The 17,379-nt window shown below is 43.5% G+C and overlaps 1 protein-coding gene across 1 annotated transcript in view; it reads right to left on the bottom strand.

The window, feature by feature from the left end:
- The window catches only part of LOC137323171 (protocadherin Fat 4-like), a 142,788-nt gene that overhangs the window by 48,105 nt on the left and 77,304 nt on the right, over positions 1 to 17,379 (bottom strand). The window contains exons 10-11 of the mRNA XM_067986680.1: positions 16,316 to 16,420; positions 14,714 to 15,015 (exon numbers count right to left, since the gene is read on the bottom strand). Of these exons, the coding sequence (XP_067842781.1) occupies positions 14,714 to 15,015; positions 16,316 to 16,420 (407 nt within the window). The remainder of the gene's footprint in view (positions 1 to 14,713; positions 15,016 to 16,315; positions 16,421 to 17,379) is intronic.

The following is a 17,379-nucleotide window of genomic DNA, read 5'->3' as shown; positions in this document are numbered from 1 at the left end:
GGAATTGTCCATCACAATCATTTAAAGAGAGCAAATCTCTTGAGATTATATCAGCTAAATCTTGTGATCCTGTGGAAATTCATACAATTATGAATGATTACAAAATCAGTGTTATATACAAAGCAGAACTAACATGATGTCATGCACATAGTAGAAATACCATGAGAATATGTCTACAAGATCCCAATGGCCTAAAACCTGAGAATCAAAGCAATTTAACTCAGGGTAAACCACAGTAAAAAGCAGGATTGATTAATATGTAGAAAAATCTGTGCAATTTAACAACTGGAGTAAAGTCTCATGCTTAATTAATGCCGGGTCTGACTTGCTATTAAACAAACACAAAACCTAGCTGCAGAGGTAAAGGAACACCAGCAGTTCTGTCTGCTGCCTGGCAGTACTGACAAAGTGTTCATTATTAGAGCCATGATGATGATTACCCAGTTTTTATTAATCTTACTGTTTCGTGCTTAACCCTGTGAGTACTGAAAACAGATTTTACTATAGATTCTACTATGTATAGAAATATATATATTGATCTTTACAAACTTCCTTGTGAAATATATGATACTATTATCTTTCTTTTGAAAGCCATTATGAAGCATACCGTTGATCAGTATGGCCGTGAACTGACATAATTTCCTGAGTGGAGACTGATGTATCTGAGTGACACTGTTGGTGAATGGGGAGGTGTCGTTGAGGTTACTGGTATTGCTAATATCATTAATAATCTGATCACGCAGAGCCCTGGCAGTCAGGGCCTGTCTACCTTGTGGTCTTCCAGCCTCTTCCTCCACTTCCTGCTGCACTTCCTCGGCCTCCTCCACTTCCTCCTCCGTCTATTCCTCCTCCTCCTCCTCCTCCTCCGCCGCCTCTTCCTCCCCTGCCTCTGCCTCTTGCTCGGATTCTCGCCTGATAGGCGGTGGCAAGGGCTGTTCACTCATGATAGCCAGGTTGTGCAGCATGCAGCATACAACAATAAAATTTGATACCCACTCAGCTGAGTAATGCAGAGCTCCGCCAGAGCGGTCCAGGCAGAGGAAGCATTGCTTGAGGATGCCTATGGTGTGCTCGATGATGTTCCGTGTGGCACCATGGCTCTCATTATAGGCCTGCTGTGCACGTGTGCACGCATTCCTGACCGGAGTCATGAACCACTTTATGAGGGGATAATTCTAGTCGCCCAGTAGCCAGCCTTTGACTTGCCATGCTGGTTGAAAAATAGGTGGCATTATAGAGGACTGCTGCAGGATGAAGGAATCATGACTGCTGCCAGGGCATTGACCTGCATGATGTGCTGCGTGTGGTCGCACACCAGCTGCACACTGAGGGAGTGGAATCCCTTTCTGTTCATGAAGTTCAGATGTGGAGCACGCATGGTAATATGCATGCAGTCCGTGGGGAAGCCTGCTGTGCGAGCAAACCCTCATGCTTGCTCCTGCTGCTTGTCTCTGGCAAGAGGGAATGAGATGAATTTGTGTCTCAGAGTCTACGGAGCCTCCGTGATCTCCCTTATACGGCAGTGCACTACAAACTGTGAGATGTTGCTTATATCTCCAGCAGCAGCCTGAAAGGAGCCAGAGCTGTAAAAATTAAGCACCACGGTTACAATGCTGTCCTTGCCCTGCTTTGAGGCTGCAGTTGTGGCTGCAGCAGTTGACAAATTTCAGTCACGACCTCTTTAGTGAACCGCAGATGTCTGATGCACTGTTCGTCGCTGAAGTTGAGGTAAGAGAATTGGTCCCTGAAGACCCTCCTTGGGTATGGCCTCCAGCTGAGTGTCCTGCGCCTCTTCCCTCTTCTAGCAACTTGTCCTGCTCTGTGTGGCCTCTCTTCATTCGCCCAGTCATGTTCAATTCCCAGAGAAAGCCATAGCAGGCCATCCATGTCTGAAAGCAACTTTTTTCAGAGCTATATTTTAAATGCCACTAAAAGTGATGGCATAGGATCTGGGTGTCCTAGTACATGAATCACAAAAAGTTAGTATGCAGGTACAGCAAGTGATTAGGAAGGCAAATGGAATGTTGTCATTTATTGCAAGGGGAATGGAATATAAAAGTAGAGATGTTTTGCTAGAGTTGTACAGGGCATTGGTGAGACCAAATCTAGAATACTGTGTGCAGTTTTGGTCTCCTTATTTAAGAAAGGACATAATTGCTTTAGAGGCAGTTCAGAGAAGGTTCACTCGACTGATTCCTGGGATGAGGGGGTTATCTTATGAGGAAAGGTTGGACAAATTGGGCCTGTATACACTGGAGCTTAGAAGAACGAGGGGTGATCTTACTGAAACATATAAGATCCTGAGGGGACTAGAAGAGGTAGATGCTGAGAGGATGTTCCCCCTTGTGGGAGAGACTAGATCTAGGGGCCACAGTTTGAAAATAAGGGGTCTCCCATTTAAGATGGAGATGAGGACAAACTTTTTTTCTCAGAGGGTTGTGAGTCTGTGGAACTCTCTTCCCCAGAGAGCAGCGGAGGCAGGGTCATTGAATATTTTTAAGGCTGAGTTAGATAGATTCCTGATTAACAAGGGAGTCAAAGGTTATAGTAGGTAGACGGGAAAGTAGGGTTGAGGTCACATTCAGATCAGCCATGATCTTATCAAATGGCGGAGCAGGCTCGAGGGAATTGGAGGGGAAAAGTGTATTAGTGCTTCTGAACCAAGGTTGTGAAGCAATCAATAAAGCTGGTAATTTAAACAGTAGAGGGCAGCAGTCTTTCATTTTTATGTATATGAAGAAAAGACAATGGAAGAAATTGTTAAGGGGTGATTTTTACAAGCAGAAACCAGACGGGCAGTCAGTTAAAATCACCCAGGAGGTTTACTGCCGATGTCCCATTCCCTTCCTGCAATATTCCATTTTAACCTGCTCAGCTGAGCAGACAGGAAGGATACTGGCGGGATCCTTCTTTAAATATGCAGATTGGGCTCCGATTACATCACCGAGCCCGACTGCTATTTTAAGTGGTGGCTTGAGTGAGGAAGCCGTTGTGGATTTCCCACCAGGTGAACCTAGTGGGAAGGGGAGTTAGGTCCAGAAGAGGCCCAAACCGCTAAGTTTTCAAATGTTTTTTGCTTGCCTTGGGGGGCCTGGAGGATCAGGAGTGCAAATTGGGGTCCCATGACATACATTGGCCCTACAGTTGAGGAGGTCCTAAAAAGGTAAGTTTTAAATTATTTTCATGTGGCCAGGAGAAGCAGAAGTGTAATCTGAACTCCTACCATGATTGTGACCCCTCACCTACCCCCACAGGACTTACCCTGCTGCCAGCTGGCTGGCCTCTGGGCCGCCTGATATTGGACCGGCCTGAATCCGGAGAACTGCATCGTGACGCCTGGTTGGTGCCTTCAGCTCATAGGAACATAGGAACTGGAGTAGGCCATTCAGCCCCTCAAGCCTGTTTCACCATTCAATTAGATCATGGCTGATTTACATAAGAACATAAGAACATAAGAAATAGGAGCAGGAGTAGGCCAATCGGCCCCTCGAGCCTGCTCCGCCATTCAATAAGATCATGGCTGATCTGGTCCGAACCTCAAATCTAAAATCATGTCCAATTTCCTGCCCGCTCCCCGTAACCCCCAATTCCCTTTACTTCTAGGAAACTGTCTATTTCTGTTTTAAATTTATTTAATGATGTAGCTTCCACAGCTTCCTGGGGCTGCAAATTCCACAGACCTACCACCCTCTGAGTGAAGAAGTTTCTCCTCATCTCAGTTTTGAAAGAGCAGCCCCTTATTCTAAGATTATGCCCCCTCGTTCTAGTTTCACCCATCCTTGGGAACATCCTTACTGCATCCACCCGATCAAGCCCCTTCACAATCTTATATGTTTCAATAAGATCGCCTCTCATTCTTCTGAACTCCAATGAGTAGAGTCCCAATCTACTCAACCTCTCCTCATATGTCCGCCCCCTCATCCCCGGGATTAACCGAGTGAACCTTCTTTGTACTGCCTCGAGAGCAAGTATGTCTTTTCTTAAGTATGGACACCAAAACTGTATGCAGTATTCCAGGTGTGGTCTCACTAATGCCTTACATAACTGCAGCAATACCTCCCTGTTTTTATATTCTATCCCCCTAGCAATAAAAGCCAACATTCCATTGGCCTTCTTGATCACCTGCTGCACCTGCATACTAACTTTTTGATTTTCTTTCACTAGGACCCCCAGATCCCTTTGTACTGCAGTACTTTCCAGTTTCTCGCCTTTGAGATAATAACTTGCTCTCAGATTTTTCCTGCCAAAGTGCATAACCTCACATTTTCCAATATTGTATTGCATCTGCCAAATCTCTGCCCACTCACCCAGCCTGTCTATATCCCCTTGTAGGTTTTTTATGTCCTCCTCACTCTCTACTTTCCCTCCCATCTTTGTATCATCTGCAAACTTTGATATGTTACACTCGGTCCCCTCCTCCAAATCGTTAATATAGATTGTAAAGAGTTGGGGACCCAGCACCGACCCCTGCGGAACACCACTGGCTACAGGTTGCCAGTCCAAGAATGTACCATTTATCCCAACTCTCTGCTTCCTGTTAGATAACCAATCCTCCACCCATGCCAGAATATTACCCCCAATCCAGTGATTCTTTATCTTGAGCAATAATCTTTTATGTGGCACCTTGTCGAATGCCTTCTGGAAGTCTAAATACACTACATCCACTGGTTCCCCTTTATCCACTCTGTACGTTATATCCTCAAAGAACTCAAGCAAATTTGTCAGACATGACTTCCCCTTCGTAAAACCATGCTGACTTTGTCCTATTAAATTATGTTTATCCAAATGTTCTGCTACTGTCTCCTTAATAATAGACTCCAAAATTTTACCCACCACAGATGTTAGGCTAACTGGTCTATAATTTCCAGCCTTCTGCCTACTACCCTTTTTAAATAAGGGTGTTACATTGGCAGTTTTCCAATCTGCCGGGACCTTTGCCGAGTCCAGAGAATTTTGGAAAATTATTACCAAAGCATCCACAATCCCTACTGCCACTTCCCTCAAGACCCTGGGATGTAAGCCATCAGGTCCAGGGGATTTATCCGCCTTGAGTCCCATTAATTTACTGAGTACCAATTCCTTAGTGATTTTAATCGTATTTAGCTCCTCCCCCCCTAGAGCCCCCTGTTTGTCCAGTGTTGGGATATTCTTAGTGTCCTCTACCGTAAAGACTGAAACAAAATATTTGTTCAGCATTTTTGCCATCTCCATGTTTCCCACCATTAATTTCCCGGTCTCATCCTCTAATGGACCTACGTTTGCCTTAGCCACCCTTTTTCTTTTTATATAACTGTAGAAACTCTTGCTATCTGTTTTTTATATTTTTTGCTAATTTATTTTCATAATCTATCTTCCCTTTCTTAATCAATCCTTTCATTACTTTTTGCTGTCTTTTGAAGACTTCCCAATCTTCTATCCTCCCACTAAGTTTGGCTACCTTATATGTCCTTGTTTTTAGTCGGATACTATCCTTAATTTCTTTACTTAGCCACGGATGGCTGTCATTTCTTTTACACCCTTTTTTCCTTAGTGGAATATATTTTTTTTGAAAGTTGTAGAATAACTCCTTAAATGAACACCACTGTTCATGTACCGTCTTACTCTTTAATCTATTTTCCCAGTCCACTTTAATCAATTCCGCTCTCATACCATCATAGTCTCCTTTATTCAAACTCAGTACACTTGTTTGAGAACCAACCTTCTCACCCTCTAATTGCATATGGAATGTAACCATGTTATGGTCACTCATTCCAAGGGGATCCTTAACGAGGACATTATTAATTAATCCTGGCTCATTACACAGGACCAGGTCCAAGGTTGCTTGCCCCCTTGTAGGATCAGTTACATACTGCTCAAGAAATCCATCCCTAATACACTCAATAAACTCTTCCTCAAGGCTGCCCTGCCCAATTTGATTTGTCCAGTTAATATGATAGTTAAAAACCCCCATAATTATAGCTGTTCCCTTATTACATGCCCCGACTATTTCCTGATTAATACTTCTTCCAGCAGAGTTGCAACTATTAGGAGGCCTATATACTACGCCCACCAGTGTTTTTTCCCCCTTATTATTCCTTATCTCTACCCAAACTGTTTCATTATCCTGATCCTTTGTCCCAATATCTTTTCTCTGTATTACAGTGATTCCTTCCCTTATTAACATAGCCACCCCACCTCCCCTTCCTTTCTGCCTGTCCTTCCTGATTGTTAAATACCCTGGCATATTTAATTCCCAGTCGTTGTCACCCTGCAGCCATGTTTCTGTAATGGCCACAAGATCATACCCATACGTCATTATTTGTGCCGTTAACTTGTCCATTTTGTTACGAATGCTACGTGCATTCAGATAAAGAACTTTCAAATATGTTTTGTGACACTTAGTTCCTGCTTTTTTCTTTTTTAACACTTTACCTTTTTCTCCATACCTTTTGTCCCTTCCTGACACGCTTTCCTCTGTCTCCCTGCTCAGGTTCCCAACCCCCTGCCACAGCTTTGATGCTGGGTTAATCGCCTTGCACCTTCTAGTTTTTATTTTATCTCTCGTGCCTAAAGTACACTTTCTTTCCGCTGCTCTACGCTTTTCCCTTTCACTTGTTCTTGAACAACTGTTTGTACTATTGGTATTGTAGATTTCCCCTGGGTCTTCCCCTCTCTTGCTGCTCTCAACTTTATTCCCTTCTGACTCCCCGCTCAGGTTCCCATCCCCCTGCCACTCTAGTTTAAACCTTCCCTAACAGCACTAGCAAACACCCCCGCGAGGACATTGGTCCCGGTCCTGCTTGGGTGTAACCCGTCACGCTTGTACAGGTCCCACCTTCCCCAGAACCGGTCCCAATGCCCCAGGAATCTAAATCCCTCCCTCCTACACCATCCCTGCAGCCACGCATTCATCCTGTCTATTCTCCTGTTCCTATACTCACTAGCACGTGGCACCGGTAGTAATCCTGAGATCACTACCTTTGAAGTCCTGCTTTTTAATTTATCTCCTAACTCCTTAAATTCACCTTGCAGGACCTCATCTCTTTTTTTACCTATGTCGTTGGTACCAATATGGACCACGACTACTGGCTGTTCACCCTCCCCCTCCAGTATGCCCTGCAGCCGCTCCGTGACATCCTTGACCCTAGCACCAGGGAGGCAACATACCATCCTGGAGTCACGTTTGCGGCCGCAGAAACGCCTATCTATTCCCCTTACAATCGAATCCCCTATCACTATAGCCCTGCCACTCTTCTTCCTCCCCTCCTGTGTATCTTAACTCCATCTACCCGCCTTGGTTCTGTAACCCTTAATACCCATGCCTAACAAAAATCTATCAATCTCAGGTTTGACCTAGCCTGAACAGCTTTTTGGGGGAGAGAGTTCCAGATTTCCGCTAACTTTTGTGTGAAGAAGTGCTTCCTGACATCACCCCCAAATGGCCCAGCTCTAATTTTAAGGTTATGCCCCCTTATTCTGGATGCCCCCACCAGAAGAATTAGTTTCTCTCTATCTACCCTATCAAATCCTTTAATCATCTTAAAGACCCCAATTAGATCACCGCTTAATCTTCTATATTCAAGGGAGTACAAGCCTAGTCTATGCAATCTGTCCATTTAATTTAACCCTTTTAGCCCCGGTATCATTCTGCTGAATCTGCAATGCATCCCCTCCAAGACCAATATATCCTTCCTGAGGTGCAGTGCTCATCAGTTTTATTTAAATGAGGTCCAGACCTCAAAATACATCTGACCTCTTTGTCCCGGAACAGTCGGCAGGTCTATTCCTTTGTTTCTACTGACTCCGGAGATTTGATAGTTCTGGAAAAGCCTCAATTGACGCAATACTTTATTCTCATGGTTTAGCATCCAACTGAAATCTCAGTGCAAACACTGCATTTTTATTTGGCTCAAGAGTTAACTTGTGGCCCACAACACCATTTCTATTCTGACAATCTGAAAAATGACCGTAATCACTTGGCACTTAGAAAGGCCATGTTTTCCAAATGAGGACACTGTTGAAATTACACTGCGATACATGTCAGTGTTTGATCAAATAATGTTATAAATAATCTCCTAGTAATTACTGGTGTGTTTCTCCTTGACAGTATTGTATTTACTGAAGAAAGCCTGAGGTTCTGGTCTTTCTGTGCTAAGTTACATGGGGTCAGCCAGTGCAGTGGGGGTGGGGGGAGAAAATTGGGTTAGACCAGCTCACCTCCTTGCACTTCAGGTTGGCCAATCAGTTACCCAGATCATCCTGCCCCCTTGATTGGAGGTAAGCTGTGTCTCTTTGGGGGTTGAGTTGTCCCCAGGATGACATGCCTGATGATGACAGATTGGAACTGAGTCAACATTCCATGGCGGAATTTTAAAAAAAGTGTTCTTGGCATGTAGGTGATGCTGGCAAGGCAGTACTTATTGCCAATCCCTAGTTGAACTGAGGGCATTAAGAGTCAACCACAAAGTGTGGGACTGGATGTGACATATGTAGGCCAGACCAAGTAGGAGCGGCAAGTTCCTTTCCATGAAGAACATTAGTGAACCAGTTGGGTTTTTACAATAATTCAGCTACTTTCATGACCATTTTCAGGTACTAGCTCACAAATTATAAAATTCTTTAATTTGACATGAGCCAGGCAGGTTTGGAAAACTCCAGACAAATGCTGATGATTGACCAGCCACCCTGGCTCATTAATTAGAACTGGAGGTGTACACTTGTCAGCAGGGTTGGGATTCTTCCCAGTAGGCTTCAGAGAACTCTTCAGACCAACACTCTAACAAGTAGGATAGTCCTAACTGGATAAGTAGTTGGAAGCTCACCATTGTCGGTAAGTTGCACGGTTTAATTCTAGTAGTATCCCTGCACATACTTGGGGATTTCTAAGACTTGGCTGCTGCCAGGCAGCACCTAAATTTAGGAAATTGAGGTGTGCCCCTGTAGGGAGAGTATGTGCACTCCATATTGGGCAAATAAAAATTCCACCTATGAGGATTTCTCTGTACAGATAAAAAGGAGGAAACAACTGAAAATTTTGGAAATAGAAATAAAAGAGGAAATTGTTGGAAATAGAAATCAGGTCTATCAGCATAAGGAGCAGTATCTCACCAGGGCCCTCTGCAACCTTTTAGTCTGAATCTTTACTATAGCAACATCAGACTTTAGCTATCTCCTATTTTCTTGTCTGTTTCTTCCAACCAACTTCCACTACATTCCCTTCCTTTTTTTTGTTGTTGTGTATTTTTGCCATGTTTTTCACCAGCTCACCAAAATATTTTTACATTCTTTTGTTCTTTGATTGCTTTTTCACTACCCCATAACTGAAATGATCATTGTATGCCATTCACTTTTTTCACCTCTTTCTCGCTTTTTAAAAGATCTGTTTGCTGGCCATTAAATCCATTAATTAAAGCAGAGAAGTTATGTTAAACTTGTATAGAACCTTGGTTAGACTACACTTGGAGTACCGTGTACAGTTCTGGTCTCCATATTATAAAGAAGATATAGAGGTACTGGAGAAGATGCAAAAAAAGATTCACAAGGATGATACCAGAACTGAAAGGATATTCTTATCAGGAGAGGCTGGGGCTCTTTTCTCTAGAAGAGAGAAGACTGAGGGGTGACCTGATAGAGGTCTTTAAGATTATGAAAGGGTTTGATAGGGTAGACATAAAGAAAATGTTTCCACTTGTGGGGGAGTCCAAAACTAGAATCATCGAGTCATAGAAAGGTTACAGCACGGAAGGAGCACATTTGGCCCATCGATTCCACGCCGGCTCTATACAAGAGCAATCCAGCTAGTCCCACTCCCCCGCCCTCTCCCTGTAGCCCTGCAAGTTTTTTCCTTTCAAGTACTTATCCAGTTCCCTTTTCAAGGCCATGATTGAAACTGCCTCCACCACCCCCTCAGGCAGTGCATTCCAGATCCTAACCACTCACTGTGTAAAAAAGTTTTTCCTCATGTCACCTTTGCTTCTTTTGCCAATCATCCTAAATCTATGTCCTCTGGTCCTTGACCCTTCCGCCAATGGGAACAGTTTCTCTCTATCCACTCTGTCAAGAACCTTCATGATTTTGAATGCCTCTATCAAATCTCCTCACAACCTTCTCTGTTCCAAGGAGAACAACCCCAGCTTCTCTAGTCTATCCACGTAACTAAAGTCCCTCATCCCTGGAATCAGTCTAGTAAATCTCTCCTGCACCCTTTCTAAGGCCTTCACATCTTTCCTGAAGTGTGGTGCCCAGAACTGGACACAATACTCCAGTTGTGGCCGAACTGGTGTTTTATAAAGGTTCATCAGAGGTCATAAATATAAAATAGCCCACTAATAAATCCAATAAGGAGGAGAAACTTCTTTACCCAAAGAGTGGTAAGAATGTGGCACGCGGTACCATAAGGAGTAGTTGAGGCGAATAGCAAAGATGCATTTAAGGGGAAGCTAGATAAGCATGAGGGAGAAAGGAATAGAAGTTTATACTGATAGGGTTAGATGAAGAGGGATGGGAGGAGACTCATGTGGAGCATAAATGCCAGCATAGTCCAGCTCGGCTGAATGGCCTGTCTCTGTGCTGTAGACCTTATGTAACTCTATGGGCTCGATTTAAGGAGGGAGGCCGGTTGGCAGCGAGGGGTCGGCTGGGCGCGTGGGTAACGCACCCAGTGAATTCGGGGTGCTCCGCACAAGATCGCAGCCTAATTGAAGGCACTTACCTTGGCTTCCGGGTTTCGCGCTGGAAAGCTGCGCAGCGGGCGGACTGCGCAGCCGCATCATAGGCTGTCAGCTGGAGGAGCCCTATTTAAAGGGGCAGTCCTCCACTGACTGATGCTGCAGAAAGGATCCAAAATTACAGCATGGAGCAGCTCAGGGGGAATGCTGCTCCCAGGTTTAATGATGCCTCACTCCAGGTCCTACTGGATGGGGTGAGGAGGAGGAGGACAGAGATCTTCTCCCCAGCGGACGGGAGGAAGTGGCCAGGCCTTCGTGGTGGCAGAGGAGGTCACCAGCACCACCAACATATCATGCACCTGCATACACTGCATGAGGCGCTTCAATGCCCTAAGTAGGTCAGCTGAAGTGAGTACACTTTCTCGTTCCCCTACACTCCACATCACCACCCCCACCCCACATCTCCTTCTGCACTGCCAACACTACTCTATCACATCACTCCTCACACCCACTCAAAGCTCATCCTCATCTTACCTGCACATACTCACCTCGCCAGTACTCATCCCACCACTACCACTCAACCCAATCCTCATACAATCTCATGGCTCCGTCTCATACTCACCCTCTCATGCATCTCTTTCAAGGTCAGCCTCACTCAACCTGCCACTACCTGTGCTGCAGCCACAGGGCATGCATCACATATGTGCAGTAGGAAGCGTAAGGCAAACGTGTCATGAGCATGAAGGGGATGCACAAGGGTGTTTGAGGGTTTGTCATGGTTTTTACTTCTATTTGATTTCTGATCAACTTACATTACATATTATATTGTCACCACTACTGCCACGTCTTTGCAAATCTGGTCTGGTTTGTGCAATAATGCCCTTTCCTGAGGATCACCATGAAGACCCACACCTGATGCCACCCATTGTGTCACTGCAGAGTGGGTGTAGGTGTATTTGCAGGGCTGTTTTGTGCAGACGACTGAGAGATGTCGGCGATGTCCCCGGTGGCACCCTGAAAGGATCCGGAGGAGAAGTTGTTGAGGGCAGTGGTGACTTTGACAGCGACAGGTAAGAAGATCGTGCTCGAGCCAGCCGGGAGCAGCTCGGCATGAAGGAAGCTGCAGATGTCCATGACTACATGTCGAGTGACTCTGAGCCTCCGTGTGCACTGCTGCTCAGAGAGGTCCAGGAAGCTGAGCCTCGGTCTGTAGGCCCTGTGGCGAGGGTAGTGCCTTCTGCGGCGCATCTCTCTCTGCGGTTGCCCTCCCTCCTGCTGTGCAGGTGGATGTGTCACAGCACTGTGTTGTGGAGCTCCAAATGTCAGAGGTGGATGGCGTGGCCGGCGAGGCTGGTGATGCTGCTCGTCCTCCGAGGAGGTCATGACTGCTGCTATGGCGGCCCCCATCCGGAAGATGTAAGTTTGAGGGGGTCTGCAAGGTAGGTACATGTGTCTGTACACCAGGGTTGAGGTTCCAAGTTTGTGAATTTTATTGTTAGGAGGGTGGTGGAGGCCAGACTTTGTCCAAAGTGACAGAGTGGCCTCCTGCAATGAGTGAGGGTCTCCCCCCCACCATTTGTCAAATGGACCTTTGCAGCTGCCACAGGCTGATAGCTGCAACACATCCATTTCAACTGCGAGTGTTTCCCCCAGTACGAGAAACAGTCTCAGTTGAGTTGAAAATCCCACTCCTCCTAAAATATCCTACAAATCAGGTCTGCAAATGACCTGAACTATCTAATTAATTGGTGTAAGTGGGATCCGGCCAGTTTTAATTGCCGGCGGGAGTCCCACATGCGGGAGCTGCGCGCGCATTTAAGCGCGTCACTGGGGAACCCGGAAGTGGGCGGGTTGGAGTCGGGCTCCGGACCCACCCCGGGAATCCCCGATTTTCGGAGCCCCCCCGCCACGACCACGCCGTCCCGGACGTCCGAAAATCGAGCCCTATGTATCTGCATCTCGGTGACAGGAGTCAGCATTCCTGGCATTTACCAGTTGCACTCTGCTGGTTTTGTTCACTCCTAAAAAAGGAGGGTAACTCAACTTTCAGTTTCCAGTTCTGACGAAGGTTGCCTATCTGAAATGTTAACCTGTCTATTTTTCTTTTCAGATGCTGATGGACCTATATATTTTCCAAAATTTTCTGCTTTTATTTAAGATTTCTCTGTAGCTTAGATTGGAGACTCTTATACACAGTGATGGATTTCTGTCCATGTCAGACACATGGCTGACCAAAAATAATAATAATTAAAAATAATAATTCCCAGTGGGCAGAAAATTGATTAAAATGTAACAGGGGTGAATTTCCATGGGGAGTTCTCCCACTCGACCATTGTAACTTTGGCAGAAGAGTCACAAAAAATGCTTGAAAAATGGTGTAAACGCCATTTACATCGTTTTTTGAGGGTTTCTGCGGCTCTTCTGTCGCAATTACGGCAGACAAGCGGGAAACCCCCCATGGAAATTCATCCCCATTGACTTTTTAAAAGAATGTAAATTGGCCATGTTTTAGTTAGTCAGTAGAATATCTGGGTATTTATGGAATCTGAACTTTTGCTAGTGAATTAAAAAAAATCTTCTGACAAAGCACTGATTTAACAGAATGTTATTCCCCCATCATTTTTGTCTTGAGCTCACAATAAAAAGATACTTTCCATAAGCACACGAAGTCTCCCAAAACCTGTATCCTTATAAGTACCGTGAATGTCCAGAATTAACAATGACCCTCAATTGCGGTATATAGTACACCAGAGATCACATGGGATGTTCACCACATTCTTCTGACTCTTTCAAAATCTCTTGTAGGCTAATAGAATATTAAAACTAATAGATTTATTTGCAGGTTTAAAAGTATATAGAGATAGTAAAACACAGCAAGAGACTTCTTAAGAATACATGGGCCCAAAACTCATGTAAGTTCACTTACAAATATAGCCTTTCTTCAGCTATTAATCACAATACAGTTTAAAGCAGAAATTCAGATTAATCTGGATTTGAGATTTTGGATTTTCCAACCACTTGAAGGCAGGTAGCTTACCACACTTTACACCAAACCACTCTGGACTTTGGTGACATCCTCTATTAGAGGCCTGGAGAACTCAAGAGAACAACTCCACCCACTAGAGTGATGTCAAGCTTGAAAATATTTTCCCAGGAGTCTTCCAGTTCTGACAAAGGGTCATTGGCCTGAAACACTAACTCTGTTTCTTTCTCTACAGATAATGCCTGACTTGCTGAGTACTTCCAGCATTTTCTGTTTTTATTTCAGATTTCCAGCATCCACAATATTTTGCTTTTGAAATATTTTCCCATCATGTTCCTTTGACACCAGCCATTTGTATTTTTCTCATTATCCAAAATCAGATAAATTCAGAACTTGAATTTGTTGCTCATCCTAATTTTGAGTAAATATCAAAAAATGGAAGATATAAACAGGAACTGGGAGAAAAGGTGCATCATTTTTATTACCATAACTTTCTTTACATTGATGATATAATATTTTTTGTGATGCATTGAAATGTTTTGGTGGAAGTCATGTCATTGCAGCACAAAAAATATTATGGCCAACCACAGCCAGAGGGTACTTGTAGCTCCTGGATCACAGGCAAAGACCAGCATCAACAGGAGCGGGCAGGATGACAAAGAAATTTTAAATTTAACAGGGGAAGCTGAAAGATGTCAAGAGCCTAAAAAGGAGAAAAATTAATTAACTGTAAAAATTAAAAATAGAAAATTAAGATTTTAAAATAAAGTTGAGAATGTACTTACTTGAGGGGAAAAATCTCTCAGAAAAAAAATGGTGTCAAACCTCAGAGGGACAGTTCAGATTTTGTTCACAAAGTTTCCCAGTAGCCAAAGTGTATAATTACAGCATGATAATTTACAAAAGAAAAATCCATTATAAATGTGCACGTAGGAATTTACAATGGAAACAATGAGCATAAAAAGTATGACAAAAACCTGACAACAGCAAGTCAAGAGGTTCATACAGGAAGCATACGCAGATGTAAGATTTTTTTAATAAGATAGAGGTAGATAGGTATATCATATTGTTAAAATGTTCTTACCTTCCCCATTCTAGTTGCTAAAATCTTGTGAAACTGTCCATCAGCTACTTTCTGATCAGTTACCAGCCTTACAGTTCCATTCCCGAGATTATAAGAAAACTCCACTTTGCCATTCACTATTTCCAGTGCAAGAAATTCCGCACCTTCTTTGTGGTCATAGTTATACAGGAGCAGGGAATTTTCTTTTATCGTGGCAAATTCTACATAAATCATATTGTTTCTAGGATCAAGAGAAGGGAGTTCCATGTAGGAGAGCTCTTCAAACCCCAGGCTGCTAACGTCACATTCATTCCCACCAGTACCTGTAATGGAATAGATAGGATAACATAATGGGAAAAAATAATATGTAGAAGGACAAAGCCATCAGGTTACTTACGTTCGTAATGACAAATATTTATGTCGATGTATTGGAAACACAAATATTTCAATATACAGTGGATTTTTAGTCTTTTTGTAATCTTGATTCACAACTTGAAAACAATAACATATCCATACAGGTTAAGTGGTTTGGTCTGGCTGGCCTGCACGGGCCTCATCTATCCATTGGAGAAGTTGAAACCCGTATGCACAAATATATCATGTTGTGAAAAAGTTTTTACTGTCCCCATTCCAGTTGCTAGAATCTTGTGAAACTGCCTTTCTCATCAGTTATTTTAGAGTGGAATTGGCTACTGTATAATGGACCTTTCAATGTAAACAGGTTAGTCTGTACAGCTGTATGGAACTGGAAGCTGGTAATATAGATGCTCTGTAACATAACATATAGATCTTTTGATGTGCTACAGAGTGTGTGATGAAACTCACAATGGTACCAGAACATCGTACAGTTCTTACAGAAATTTATTTCACTTGATGTGTTTCTTGAAGCATCAATCAAATACCTCAATAAATTCACAAACTATCTACCCTATGTCTCAGGAACTTCAATAACTGTATAGCAGATTAGGTGGTAAATGTGTTCGATGCTCACCCTTCAGTTCAGGATCAAGGGTTCAAATTCAGCCCAGCCTGATAGGACAATGGTCTGCTCTGTCCAAAGCCAGAAGTGTGTGTACAGGAGCCTAGTGGTTATGGTACTAGACAAGCAACCCAGAGAGTGTGAGTTCAAATACCATCATAGCAAGTTATGAAATTAAATCCAATCACTTGTGGCCTAGCACCAGTGACCATGAAAGCTGATGGATCGTTGTGAAAATCCAACTGATTTACTAATGTCCTACCTGGTGTGGCCTATATATGACTCCAGTCTCATACTGTGTGGTTGACTCTTAATGGCATTATAGCAAGTAGGATTGGGCAATAAATACTGCTTTACCAGTGTCACCACTTCCCAAGATATAAAAAGGAGGATCCTATTGAAAATAAGTTTGGGGATCTCAATCCAGTTCCTAATAGCCCACAATACAAAACTGGTATTCCATTAGCAATCTCACTCAGACAGGAAATGGAAAAATGTCTTCTGGAATTAATTCTAACCTGTGTACGATGGGCCGAATGGCCTCCTTCTGCGTTGTATGATTCTATGATAATGTTACTTTTGATAATATCTGCAACACTATTCAAATTCAAATGAAGATAATGTTGACATAAAAGAGCACTTACCAAATGGGCATCTGCAACTATATCCATTGGGAAGGTTGACACATGTTCCATGGTTCAGGCAAGGTGACATCATACAGTAGTTTATAGTGTTTTGACACAATTTACCTGTAACAAACCCCCTATTTACATTATTATTGCAGTATAGTATAGTCCATTCCACTAAATAGATTTTTCTTAAATAACTTTTAACATGTTGACTAGAATACAATACTGAAACTGCAAAACTATTGTGGAACACCAATGTGAGGTGCGAGGGAATTGTAAGGTACAAATTCATGTCTATGAAACACCATACAGAGAATTTCTGGTCAGGGTGAACTTCCTCACGGAAGACGAGGGAAGATGAGAATATATAAAGAAGGAGAAAAGAAACCCAGAAGACAAACCATGCCCAGGCCACACTTACAGACTTCACAGTAGGACGCTCAGGAGTAGCATTAAGACACTCTCATAGTTGGAGAATGGCTTTTAAGAACAAAAAAAGTTTGAAGGTTTTGGTTTTGAAAGGGAGATCGACAGTGTTTGTGGAGATGGAACCGTTAATAATGTTAACTGACGTTGGGGCCATGAAGGCAAAATGACTGATCAGGAGTTGCTTGGTAATCGTATAAAGGGACTAGGAGGTGGGTCATGACCTTTCTGAAGGTAAATGTAAGGAATCTTACAACACCAGGTTATAGTCCAACAGTTTAATTTGAAAATCACAAGCTTTCGGAGATTATCTCCTTCGTCAGGTGAGTGAGAGAAAGGTTCTCAAATCGCATATCTTATATTAGGCTGGGACACGATCACACCAATCAAAGGTGTCGTTGGTGTTCAGACAGGTTAGCCACAGAAAACAGTACATCCCAGTATACTAAATACACAATGGGTCAGATTACAAAGCCAGAGAGAGAAAGAGACCCGTAAGGCAGAGAGAGAGAGAGAGAGAGAGAATGTCCAGTTGTATTAAAAACAGATAACTTTTTTTTTCCTGCGGAACTTGGCGGAACAATTGATAGCCAAGTTCCGCACCCATGAGGACAGCCTCAACCGGGATCTTGGGTTCATGTCACGCTACATGT

Source organism: Heptranchias perlo, chromosome 6, assembly GCF_035084215.1.
Source record: "Heptranchias perlo isolate sHepPer1 chromosome 6, sHepPer1.hap1, whole genome shotgun sequence".
NCBI classification, from domain to species: Eukaryota; Metazoa; Chordata; class Chondrichthyes; order Hexanchiformes; family Hexanchidae; genus Heptranchias; species Heptranchias perlo.
Note: the sequence above shows the minus strand (reverse complement) of the source record. Positions and strands in the feature narration are given on the sequence as shown.